Consider the following 13629-nt stretch of genomic DNA (forward strand, 5'->3'; position numbering starts at 1 on the left):
CTAAAACCTTAGAACTGAAAGCATCTTATGGGATCCTTGTCAACACCTTGCTTGCCCATCAGGAAGCTATCTGTTTTTCAGCTGGCCTTTCCTAGGAACAGATCCCTTGTAACAGCTCACTGTTTTCACTGGTTTTAATGGACCTTGCACAGCAATGGTCCTTCAGCCTTAGCAGCAGGAAAAGTCAATGTGGAGCAGAATAGTTTGGTCAGAACAAGGTCTGATGTGTCAGATGCTTCATCATTGGAATGGCCATCAAGAAATTTCCATGCACAAAAGGCTGGTAGAAAGCTCACTGGTCCTACTCCTCAGAGGTGAGGTGTATTGGGTATTTCAGTAATGATGCAAACAAACAGCCCCATAACCACCACCCCCCAACATCTTGAGGGGGGGGGTGAAATAGGGGATGGGAACTGCAGTACTGGGATTATCTCAATGCACATGTGAAACACCAAGGTTGAGAGGAAGGTAGCTTGCTTTGTCATATCCACTAGAGAGCAGCACCACACTCGCCATAACAAATGTAAATGTAGAAGGTTCTCCTCACTGCTAAGTTTATATAATGTTCTGCCCATGAAAGTTATTGATACCCACAAAGGAACATAGAGATAAGACTCAAAGTATTCAAAGGGACTTTGAAGTATTTGACTTTACTTGGTGGTTTGTTTTTTGTTTTTTGTTTAGTTTAAAATACGCCCTAGAAAGGATTGGATGTATTTCCATATAGGCTCATATTGTCTGTGATAGATCTGCATTGCAGTCAGTTGTTATCAGCTACTAAATTTCTGCTCCATACTGCTTGAGAAGATGCTTCCTGACAGACTAGGAAATCTAAAACAGACAGTCTTCTGTAGTTCCCCAAAACTTCTATGCCTTCAGATATTTTGACTGGCATAATGCTAATCAGCCAGCTTTCCTCTGCTAGTGTAATAACTCAATCTAATATTGCTTTTGTTATGGAAGTACTTGAACTACAACAAGATAGATACATTGCATGTGCTTATGTGTCCACACACACCCTTCTCAAAACAACCAGTCCGATTCAGTGACAGGCAGGGGTAAAGTAGTTATTGCTTACTCCACTTTCTTTATTTTGCAGTTTGGATCCATCAGTGTTTGACAAAGCAGGTGAATTGCTGATTGCTCTGTCTTCTGATGTTGCCTGTAAATACAGAAATGATCAGTTTATCTCTCTCCTGCTATATTACAAGAACGTCAAAGATGTTAAAGACTTATTGATTATTCTACGGATTTTGTATTTCAAGACAGCAAACCATTTTGGTCACTGGTAAGTGGCAACTTGAGCTTTGAACACAGAGGGGGCACATCCCACCACTGTAGAAAGAAGCAATCTCCCTACCCCCCATTAAGACTACAGGTGTTTTCCATGTTTCTCTACAGTGAACATTTTAAATTGATTTGAAACAAGTTTTACTATCACTGCTTCTTCTGGAACACAAAAGAAAAGAAAACACTTACAAGGACTTGTAGTTTGCAAGGATGCTGAATTTTCATTTGCAAGGAGACCTTTGGTCTTCCACAAAACTAGAGTTCTCAAGGATTCTTGACTGAGAGATCCCTCATGATAAACATGTTTGAAAGCTACTGTACATTTACAGAAACAACCCCATTAGATTAGATCTACTCCCACTGAAATAAATGAAGCTACCGTTTCAAGTCATTTCCAACTTGTGGTGACCCTAAAGCAAATTGAATTTCTTGGCAAGGTTTGTTATGAGGAGAGTTGCCTTTGCCTTCTGAGAGAGTGTGACTTGCCCAAGGTTACTCAGTGGTCTACCATGACAAGTGGGGATTCAAATTCTGGTCTCCAGAGTTGTAGTCCAACCTTCAAACAACTATTCCATGGTGGCTTTCAAGGCTAACATTAGCCATGACCAGTTTTTCCCATGGATTTGAATGGAGCTAAAACATGGCATGCATTTATCAGGAACCAAATCCGGGTTTGGCCTTTCCAGATGAGCTTGCTTGCTTGGTAGATTCCTGGAAGACTTCTTTCTTTTTCTTTTTAAATGTTCATTTACTTTACACTTCTCAAATCTCTATACGCCTCCCTCAAGCTGTGGTGTTGGGGCATATACAGGCAGTTGCAAATTGCCCTCTGATGGAAAAATATGCTTTTAGATCCCTCCTGATATGTATGACAAAACAGGAGAAGCAACTATTTAAATAAACTTCAAGACTGAGCAGAACTGTAATTAAAAGATGGCATTTGAAAAAAGAAGACAGTTCTACCTTCATGTTTCTCTACTAAATAAAAGGGAGCCAGTCCCAGGGCAGGAAATGTCTAGCAAGTGATCATGGCTAATGCTTGCCATTGTCAGGGTTCTTCTCTGTGTAAAAAAAAGCCATGAAGCTCAGCACAATAACATAATTCAAATATGAGAGGAGGATCACGGAGGAGATCGTTATGCATTCCCAAGAAATGGAAAAGGAAGCAAAGAAAAGGTTTTCTGGGTGGGAATGGTAGCTGTAACTTGCAGAGTTCTTGCTCAATTAATTGCTTTCGGGAAATCAGAAAAGTAATATCTAATCTGCTACATGTTGATAAATGGAAAAGTTTCAACACTACTTACTGGCATGGCTGATTGGGAAGCGCTGGAAGTGCTGCTGCCTCAGATTTGTCCATCAGAAACAAACATCTATACAGTGAAAGAGTTTCTAAATTCAAACAATTCTTTATGCAAAAACAGAGAACCACTTTATCCATTTGAGTAAAAGTCAGCCTTTCCAAAGTCAGGTTCATCAAGTGATTTAGTGCACATTTAACAAATTCTTTGTCTTCTCGGATCTCATACAAAGAATGAAAACGCTCCAACTGACCATAATTCGGACAAATGAACCGAATCCATGTGTCTACTTGAAACCACTCCAGCAAGTCAGCCTTAATTCTAGATGAAATGTTCCACTCAAATTGTTCTTTTAAGTATTCCATTATTTCTTTATTTAAAAGTCCAAAGATGAATTGTACTGTTAAAGTTAAATCTCCTTGGCCTTTGCTACAGGCATCCAGGAAGATTTTGATGTCTTCCTTCGCAGTTTCAGAATTTCTGGACATATCTTCAAAAACATAGAACAATGCTGCAAGAAACTCTTGAACAGTGGGGTGGATGAAGCTGTAGATGCCTTCACAATCAGGATTTTTCTGGAAGAGAGTACTGCACAGAGCCAACTGGTTCGGAAGTTCTTGTTCTTTAAACAAAGTTTTCTTTTTCCAGATTGCATCAGCAGCCAATGAGCAAACTCTTCTAATCAGATCCAGCTGCTCAGAACCACTGCACAGAGACCCAACCAAATGAGAGAAATAAAGGGCATACACTGCTGTGAGTCTTTCTGAAACTGGCGACAGATCTTCCTTAGCCTTGTCAAGCTGCTGCTTCATCACAGTGCAGATGATCCTACATACAGTGGGGACAAAGGAGATAGCAAGGAGTGCTTCATTCCTTTTAATGTAGCTCAAAACCTGTACTGCTAATTCTTCTTCCCCAAAGAACCTGCAGAAATATTCTTTCTTGCCTCCCTCAGAAAGTCCCAGGTGCCTGACATAGCACGGGGACTGTAAACAATTCTCAAGACTCTCTAGAGCATTTGGCCTAGTAGTGATGATTAAGCAGGACTCAGGAAGGAGAGTTTTGTGAAACAAACTGCTCAAGAGGAGCCCCACTGACATCCTCTCCCAGGGATCGGGGCTCAAGTTGTCCTCCTGTTGCTCAATGGAACAACTCAGTTCCTCAAAGCCATCGATGATGAAGAGGCATTTGCCTGGATTCATGATAAGCTCATTCATTGCTTCTTTTAGTCTAGGTTCGGGATCATTCTGTAAAACCAAGTCAGCCAAATTAGTCTCCCCAACAATGAGATTCATTTGCTGGCAACTCAGGTAGAAAATAGAATCAAACCTCTCTGGAAATTGTCTTCCAGTTGCCCAGTCTAGCATGATCTTTCTGGTCATTGTGGTTTTCCCCACTCCAGCCACACCCAGGAGCACAACTGTCTGTGGTTCAACATAGTCACTTTCAAAGAGTGCATCTATGGTTGTAGCAGGCCATTGCTCCGACAGCAGTTGTGTATGTCTCCATGGTCTGTTCAGTATTTCATTTCCTCTTTCTTTTTTACTTCCAATAATCACTTCAGTGTATTTTTCATTTGGAGGTACCTGTGTCACACAGGAATGGTTTCCATCTTCAGGGGAACAATATTTTTTTCTCACATATTCTTTGTATTTCTCCCTGTAATCTAATTCAAACAGTATTCATTATTGTCATTATTATTGCTTATTTAAGAATAATTAAATTATGGCTATGTATATAAAAATATGCCAAACATCTAAAAATGTCTGGCAAAAGCAAATGAAATTGACCCATTATTTTCCCATTCCTCCACAAGCAATTCATTCCCATGTGTGTTTTTGAAAACATTCTTGCAGCAGGAAGACAATTGCTAAAATTATTCATTACTTCTTTCAAGAAGAAAATTAATGAGGAATTGCATCCCGATTCAAAAGGGCCAAGAAAATAACTTTCCCCCTCATAATTTCTATGTGTTCGTGGAGGGGGGGAGGGAATTATTCATATCTGTACTAGTATGAGTTTGGAATCAATTTTCTTTAAAGATTCAAAGAAGAGGAAATGGACCCAAAGTTTCCTTGTCCAGTTACCTGCCTAGTAGTAGGACCGCAACCGTACCAGTCCAAAGTACACTTGTTGGACCATAGTGGGCCACAAAAAGAAGCCTTACTCCAGGAAGGTTAGTCAGTGCCATTTGTGTGGGATGACTCATTCTTCGTTTCAGTCTCCTTTTTACATCTCTCTCTCTGAAAGCTCTGAGTTTCAGGCAATGTTGACAACTTTCCTTTCCAACTTCAACCTTGAATTTTTCAGCAGCAGCTCCTGCTTTTAGGTGTGAGCAGGCACAATGCCCAGATCTGTAAGTGACCCCCCTTTTGTGATACTGAATGCTGAATCCCCAATAGCTACAACGCTGTTCACTGTGTCATTACTTGTACCTTACAGAAATATTTTAAGATGGGACTAAAATAAACAGGATCGGAAGCCATACATTTCACTATCTCAGCTTCAGAGAAAGGCAAAGGCAAACCCTTCTGAACAAATCTTGGCAAGAAAACCTCATGATAGGGTTGCATTAGCGTTGCTGCTGTAAATCAGAAATTACTTGAAGGCACACAACAACAACAACAACAACTACAACAACAACAACTGTATTATCCCTCCATTCCCTCACTTACCTGGTGACATATCTGGATTGGAATTTAAACCCACAAGACGTATAGAAATGTACTAACTTCGGTAAACTAAAATAGACAAGTATGCTTCTTTTAGATCTGTCAAAGAAACATTTTTATCCACTGTTAAAAATCATTCCTTGTTCCCTTTGATGTTTTTAAACTAGAGATTGAAGGGCAGTTCCCCATCTCCTTCAGTGTCTATGTTAAAACACCATCCCTTTGGCACATAAGTTAAATAGTTTCTGAAGACAGCAACCAGGAAATTAGTTTCACTCAGGGGAGGACCAAGATGACAAAGTTCCGGTAATATTACAATAAAAGAGTGTCATCTAGTGGCAGAAGGGAATCTCAGAGTGATGAGAGAAAGACCAAGATTTTATTTAGACATAAGTTCAGCATTGTTCAAAAGGTGGCTTCCTTTGGCGTATATTGATTTGGAGCCAAGCCACTTCAGGTCCAGTCCTCATACTCTGCAATATTTCACAGATGATAATCTGGAGATGTGTGACCAGTAACATCAGAGTGTAGTCAAGATGGCAAAAATTAATGAAGAAATCACAGGATAGATGAGACTGTAGCAGTTTGCTTTTGCCTGAGCCTCCTAGGAAGGCCAATATTCTGCCCCCTCCTTTCCTCACCCTGAAATAATTGAGCGCAAACTTCATTTTTGTACATTGAACTCAGTTTGCATGAATTGAAGTAAGCTGAGGATTAAGGGAGAAAGTGGAAGGATGAGGAGAGAAAAGTTGGGACATTTTAAAAGGATGAAAAAGTGGGACAGAAAAAGATTAACAGTCAACAACTATGGATAAAACTGATGCATCAGAAAGAATAAAGCTCTAAACAGAAGATAAAATTAACATTATTCACAAAGAAAACCTTCTGCAGTGTAATACATTACTTAGATGATTGAATTTCACAATAGAATAAATAATAGGATGCTGCTCATACTAGGGAGTTTATCACACAGGAGGAATTTCTTTTAATTTCAAATGAAAAGAAGGTGGGGCCAGAACGCATTCACGTGAATTCGCTAGTTCAGCAAATTTACGTGAATTCGAATTGTGTTCGAACTGACTTCCCATTGCCTGAAAACAGCTTGCCATTGCCCAAAACTGCGTGTGGTAGTCTATCACGCAATAGCATGAAACCCCATCATTGCGTTTGGACTGACTTCCCATTGCCTGAAATTGCATGTGGCAGTCTATCACGCAATAACGTTAAACCCCATGATTGCATTTGGATTGCCATTGGATTATACTTCCATTTTCTCTTGTCTGATAACATCCTAGACCAGACCATCTGGCCATTTCTCTCAATAGTGCCTAATGAGGAGAGATTTAGGGAGCTAGGTTCTTCCATTTATTCATTCATTTTGTTCTATTATAACATTGTAATTAAGTTTATAATTAAACTTATAATTAAACTTTAAATTGCATTTGACAAGACTATGTTTGCCACACAGTTCTAACTGGTGAAACTATTGGCAAAACACAGCCTCCCCCCCCCCACCCCCCAGCCTTTTAAAAATAAAATGAAAACCAAATACCATGGGTTCTTAGTATCCTTTGGAGTTCAGTTCTAGGACCCCTGTGGATACCAAAATCCATGGATGCTCAAATCTCATTACATATAATGTTGGAGTAGTAAAATGGTGTCCCTTATACCAAATGGCAAAAACCAAGCTTTGCTTTTTGGAATTTATAATTTTTATAACCCAGGTCACTGATGGCAAAAGCAGCATTTCTAATTACTTGGTTCAAGAGATGATTTTAGCATCTTTTTGTCATAATCAAAAGCAAGAATTGGGAAAATTCTGGCATGCCTTGGATGCATTTTAACATGCTACAAGACTGGATCTCTATTGGGAGCAGTTGTTGATCAGTCCATTTACAATGCAGCTACTTCCTCTGCACTACCAACAATCGCACCCATCTTGGATAAAAGTAGGACAAGGACATGGCCTTCATCTTCCACATTTACATGCCACTACGTTTAGGTTGCCAGTGAATCAGAAGAAGCTTCCTTTGGAAGACACATATTACACCTTGTGATTCTCACATAAGTGATATGCTACAGTTCACCAACCAATTGGTTGGGGAACTTTGGTATGTCCCATGCTAGGGTGTTTGCACCAGCATTGCTGGAAAAAGAAACATTGGGTCTTACCTGTGAGATGTTCATTTTCAGTGATGGAAATGGAAATATCCTCCCCACTCAGAACTGAGGAGGCTGTTTCCCTTGGCTCTGCAAGGATGGTTGTTACATTTGCTACCATTAATGAAAAGTCACAGGACCACTCCACTTCATTGATGGGGGAAGGATGGGATGAGCAGGATGTCACGGGACATTGTGAGATAATCTTCGTGCAATCACACAATATGGATGGGAGCATCCCGTTTCTCTCCCGTCCTTTTTCTCTATGTAATAATCTCCAGAGTCATATTTTCCACACTCTTGGGATAAAAATAATAAGCAGAACAATAGTACAGGAGGGATAGTTTGTGAGTATTTACACCACAGGAATAGCTCATAAGAAGTGAATAAAATGTATTTTATTGTGAATAGTTTATCTTTGTATAGAATAAATGCCTCATCTAGAAGCATCCCTCATTCAAAATGGTGAGAGGGAGTGATTTGAAATTTCTGATTGTGGTATAGAATGTCCAGTGGCCCACACAAATATCTAAGTCACTGACTGGTGCTGTTCCTTGTCCTCAATGAGGAATAGGCACGTTTTTGCTGTGGTTTTGCAATTTTTAATCAAAACCAAGATCATATACTACATACTGTATATATTATATATTTTGCTATATACAATAAAGTTTATGATGATGGTATAAAAAATAAACCAGTGTTCTTTTAATAATGTTGTGTAAGTGTATGTGTATTTGTGTAGCCCGCCTTTCAATCTGGAAGGCCTGTTACAGACTGCCAAAATAAAGCTGCTTCGGGTCTCTTTGGAGGTATGCTATTTAAATGATGCATGCATCCTAAGAATCCGGAAGCTGCACCAAAAGCTGCACTCCGGTGCTTAGGAATGGAGTGTGGCTTTGGCACGACCTCCGGACTCTTAGGACCCATGCATCATTTAAATAGCATACCTCCAAAGAGACCCGAAGCAGCTTTATTTTGGCAGTCTGTAACAGGCCGAAGTCTTCAAAGTGACTTAGAGAAACACAAAGACAGAATACAACATATAAAACACCAAAACCACCACATTAAAGGTAAAAATCTCAAGGTAGTTGAATATAGCAATGCAATACACAGCTGAAGTAACTATAAAATGGTAGGTTGACAAAGACCTCTCAAGACGAAATGCCTGGTGAAATCACAACAGAATTTTCAATAACTCAGAGGAAGGACGTTAACAACCTGGAGGCCACTACTGAAAAGATCCTGTCTCAAGCTCTGGCTAACAATAGGTAGGAAAGACCATATGAGTTAAATATTATTTTATATACTCTTTGCATAAAATCACCAGCACTTTGAATTTCACCAGGAAAACAAAGCAGGAGACAAAGTAGATTAAATTGCAAAGGTGCTACATGATTCATATAATTAACACTGAAAAGCAGTTTACAGTACACAATGACTTTATATATCCATATATTTATGCTTATGAATCAAACTATTTTGTGGGGTTTTAGTTCCTGTTTGTCGTCAATGACATCTTGCTGCTACAAATGGCTACTTGCCAGAATTAGCATTTTCTTCATATTCACCGTCAATTTCTGCCTCCACTTCAGCCCTTGCCATGCCTATATCTTCTCCATTCATGCTGTAACCATTAAATGATTTTCAGGTGTTAGAAAAGCTGCTATAGGTATATCATGAAATGCCAACAGCAGTGAGTTTGAAAAATAACATGAAAATAAAATCAATATTGTTCTACACCATCTGGGGAGAGACAATTGTTTCATTTGCACATCATTTTAAACCATGGCATTATGTGTTGAAATCTGGCCCATTATATAAGAATTTGTCTCCACTAACAAGTTTGCAGAACTAATTAAAGTTTACAGATAGAATTTAAAGATTGGCCATTGATGCCTAGAACCATGAGTAATTCTAGCTCACTCAACTGCTTATCCTTTTAATAATCTAAAAGGAGAGTAAAATTGCTCTAATGGCCCAACTGTCATAACAATAGTCTGGGTGACAAAATCAATTCTGTCATTAAATGATTTAATTCATCTTATGTCCAGCCTACAACAAAATGTTCTTGGTCCAGTACATCACAATACAGTACATATAGATATGTTCCCCAGAACTAGAAGAGCCCAACATTTGCTAGAAGCAGATCAGAACATAGTTCCCTGTTGACACTACAATGACAAAGCTAAACTACCTGATAGCTTGGCCTTGATCAGCACAGCTGCTGTTAGGACTGTTCCAACCAAGTGACTCACACCTAGTTTTCAAGTAGCTAGAGTGCTTTTTCTCAGGGAGATCACATGTGCTCATCTGATACAAGTGCCTCTGATCTCAAGCTGGATGGACTATTAAAAGTGATGCTGCCAAGCATCCTTTTAAGAAGGATCCTGTACTCCTGAAATGCATTCCTCAGGAGAGAGAATTTCTAGATCCACTTCCCCAAAAGAAATCCACTGACATGATATGATTATGCTTGGTAAGGTTTATAAGTTTGCAGAAAGGCAACAAATTAGGAGAGGGTAGTTAATCACCCAGAGGACACTATCAGAATTCAAGAAGGATAAGAGCCAGAGTAATGTAGAAGTTTGAGTGTTGGATTACAACTCTGGAAACCAGGGTTCAATTCCCAGCTCAGCCATGAAACCCATTGGGTGACCTTGGGCAAGTTACACGTCATGTGCTCTCAGCCTCAGAGGAAGACAATCTTGCCAAAAAAAACCAATGACTGATTTGCCTTAGGATCAGCATTAGTCAGAAATGACTTGAAGGGACACAACAACAACAATTGACAAGTTAGAACATGTGCAGAGGAGGGCAACCAAGCTGATCAAAGGACTGGAAACTAAGGCGTTTATCACATGGGTCTAATTGAAAGTTTAAGCGGTGATTATCCTGGAGAAATTGTACATTCGCGATTAAGATTTTCACATAACATCATGATTAAAGTGCCATTATCCCGAGAATATCCTGTGAAAATCACACATTAGTGATAAAAATTTTCACATGACGTCACATTTAAAGCACCATTATCCTGGGAAAAACTAGGCAATAAACAGCAACCATCAACATTTGCTGTTTATTGCCTGGGTATTCCTTGGTTATTCCCAGGATAATGACTCTTTAATCATGCTGTGCGTGAAAATCAAATCTCAGTCTTAATTCTGAATGTGCGATTTTCACTGGATAATCGCTGTTTAAACTCCCAATTTTCCCTCATGTGATAAACTCCTAAGTCTTATGAGGAATGAGTTGGGAGTTTATTTATTTCATTTATGCATTTGTTTCATGTTTATGCCACCTTTCTCCCAAAAAGGGGCCCAAGGCAGCTCACAAAATAAAAGCACCTTAAAACAAAATTTCAAAAACATTTAAAATAACCTAACTAATATAGCATAAAATTAAGATTAAAAACATACGAAGCTTAAAACATAATCTAAAACCCATACCCCATATAAAAGCCATGTAAAAGAGTTGGGTATGTTTGGCCTGGAGAAGACAAGATTGAGGTGTTATCTGCACTGGCCAGGATACTGCAGATTTGCCCCTGGAGTATCTTGCCCACTGAGTTGCTCTTTCCTCCCCCATTATTTGGCTGTCAATTCTCACTCTGGGTCGGCTGTCTGAATGAGCATCCTGCTCAGCCACCCCACATGTCAGCCCCTATCACAGGTCTTTCAGACCTGAGAGCAAGCAACTGTCAACAGCAGCAGACATGCAAAGCAGTTCAGTGGAATGCTCATGCAGACAGCTCCTCCATGCAGAGTAAAAAGTAATTTTTTAAAAATGTGATAGAGGTGTTATACCTTGTTTCTGGTGCTGAATATGCCAGAAATCATCTGAACTTTTCGCACTGGAACTGGGGTTTGGGCCGTGCCTTGTCTGAAGAGGACTCTGCCAGAATTGGGGGTGGGGAAGCAGGGACGTAGCCAGGATTTTGGGAAGGGGTCCAGACTAAGTGCCACCATTATAATGGGGCTTGGGTGCAGCAGTGCAGTAGCGCACACCATTCATTATATCTAATGGAAGGGGGGTCTGGACCTCCTCCTTGGCTATGTCCCTGGGGGGGGGCTTTTGGTGCATGCAGACAAGGCCTGAGAGATGATATGATGGCTATCTTTAAATATTTGAAGGGATATCATGAAGAAGGTGGAACTACCTTGTTCTCTGCTATTCCAGGGATTCGAACATGAACCAAGCAAGAGATTTCACATAAGCCCTAGGAAGAACATCTTTACTGTAAGAGCTGTTCAAGAGTGAAACAGACTGCCTCAGAGGATGGCTAAATCTCCTTTTTTGGAGCTTTTAAAACATTTCTCAGGAGTACTTTAGTTGTGTATTCCTGCATGTTAAGTGGTTGGATTACCGTATTTTCCGGCGTATAAGACGACTGGGCGTATAAGACGACCCCCAACTTTTCCAGTTAAAATATAGAGTTTGGGATATACTCGCCGTATAAGACTACCCCCTTCCAACGCACACCAAATAAAAAATTAAAAAATATCAGATTTGATTTCAATATGGTAGTAATTTTAATTCAAATGCTTATGACATGCAGGTACTTAGCAGGAAACCTTGTTGTATACAAAGCCTGCTTGAACTGGTCAGCTCTCCCTGCCTGCCCAGCCCTCCCTGTCTCCAAGACTATCAGAGCGGTAGCTGCTTTCATACGATCACTGCAAACGGCGGGGATGTGCCCGCGGCCGTTATTGAGCTCCCCCCCACCATATGCGGCGACCACAGATTCTCCAGTCTGTCCTATACGACAACACCCGGCATATAAGACGACCCCTGACTTTTGAGAAGATTTTCCTGGGTGAAAAAGTAGTCTTATATGCCAGAAAATACAGTAGATGGTTCTTATGGTTTCTTTCAGCTCTAAGAGTCTATTATGTGCTTTCCCTTCAAGAACTGCTGAATTCTGGTAGATTTACCTTCCTGTGTCTAGTCATTATGAGGCATAATTTTAAAATAGTAGCAAGAAATATCATACTGGAATGTTTTAGCTGAAATTTTCAGTGTATCGCCAAGCAGTTTCTTGCCCGAGTCTCCCAGTGCAGTTCTGCTCAAGTGCACATTGGCCAGTGACTTATTTGTGATGATAGCAGTGCAGAGGTGCTCACAAACTTCAGGTGTCATCTTTAATGAATACCCACATACTCAATGCATTGTATTGTACACCTACAATACAAATACACCAAACTACTGATTCTCATTGACAACAGCCATTGCAACACTTGGAGAACAAATATGAGCACAGATTGAACAAAACAAACAAACAAACAAACAAACAAACACAACCAACCAACCCCCCCCCCAAAAAAAAAATAAACCAAAAAACAAAAACCAACCCACATATTTCCTAAGAGTCTGGAAGCTGCACCAAAGCTGTGCTCCAGTCCTTAGGATTGCATTCTGGCTTTGGCGTGGCTTCCAGACTCTTAGGACACATGCATCATTTAAACAGCATACCTCCAAAGTGGCCTGAAGCAGCTTTATTTTGGCCTGTCTGTATGGGGCCTAAGATTCTAGAGTTCCAGTCCCCCTTCAGCCCCTGGGGCCTGGGTGAGCCTGGGCAAGTCACACTCCGGCAAACCTCCTCTGAAGAACCATGCCAAGACAACCCTGGGAGAGGTTCGCCTTCGGGTGGCCATAAGTCAGAAACAACTCGAAGGCACACAGCAGCAACAACCACAACACCTTTGCATCTTTGGCTGTTCTTTTGAATCTTTGCCTCCCTCCCTTTTGACTGGGCAGAAGCCCCCAAATCGGGGGGGGGGGGTGTGGCCCTTCCAAAGTGAGAGGAATGGGAGCACCTTGCCCTCCGTGGAGGAGTTGTTGAACGCCCAGCCCTTCCTCCCCTTTTGCCAGAGGAGGAGGAGGAGGAGGAGGAGGAGGAGGGATCAAGGTCTCCTCTTTCTCTTCTTCCTCCTCCTCCTTAGAGTCCAAGAGGAACTTGGCCCTGAGTTGTCAAAAACAAGTCTCCCGAAGGAAGCCTCGCTCTCTCTCCTGGCGCAGCCTCCGGAAGGCCCCCGGCACTCGGCTCCAGGCGGACTCCAGCTGGCTGCCCTTGGGCTTCCAGCCCTTTTCCTGCCAGCCCCCGTCCTCCCGGAGAGCCAGGCAGACCCTCCCAGGCAAGGCAGCAGGCCTCTCTTCTTTCCCCCAGCCAGCCCTGTCCTCCTTGGGACCCCTCCTCTCTTTCCCCCCCTTCT

General features: G+C 41.1%; 1 protein-coding gene across 1 annotated transcript in view; it reads right to left on the reverse strand.

The window, feature by feature from the left end:
* LOC149314287 (NACHT, LRR and PYD domains-containing protein 12-like) overlaps window positions 1-13286 on the reverse strand; it is a 31743-nt gene extending 18457 nt beyond the window's left edge. Inside the window, exons 1-4 of the mRNA XM_089520792.1 lie at window positions 12890-13286; window positions 5264-5359; window positions 2595-4254; window positions 1079-1162 (exon numbers count right to left, since the gene is read on the reverse strand). Coding sequence (XP_089376918.1) covers window positions 1079-1162; window positions 2595-4254; window positions 5264-5273 — 1754 coding nt within the window. The 5' untranslated portion in view covers window positions 5274-5359; window positions 12890-13286. The remainder of the gene's footprint in view (window positions 1-1078; window positions 1163-2594; window positions 4255-5263; window positions 5360-12889) is intronic.
* Window positions 13287-13629: the final 343 nt, after the last annotated feature.

The sequence above is a fragment of the Sceloporus occidentalis genome, unplaced genomic scaffold, assembly GCF_023333645.1.
Source record: "Sceloporus occidentalis isolate IW3139 unplaced genomic scaffold, rSceOcc1.0.p SCAF_4, whole genome shotgun sequence".
In the NCBI taxonomy this organism is placed as follows: Eukaryota; Metazoa; Chordata; class Lepidosauria; order Squamata; family Phrynosomatidae; genus Sceloporus; species Sceloporus occidentalis.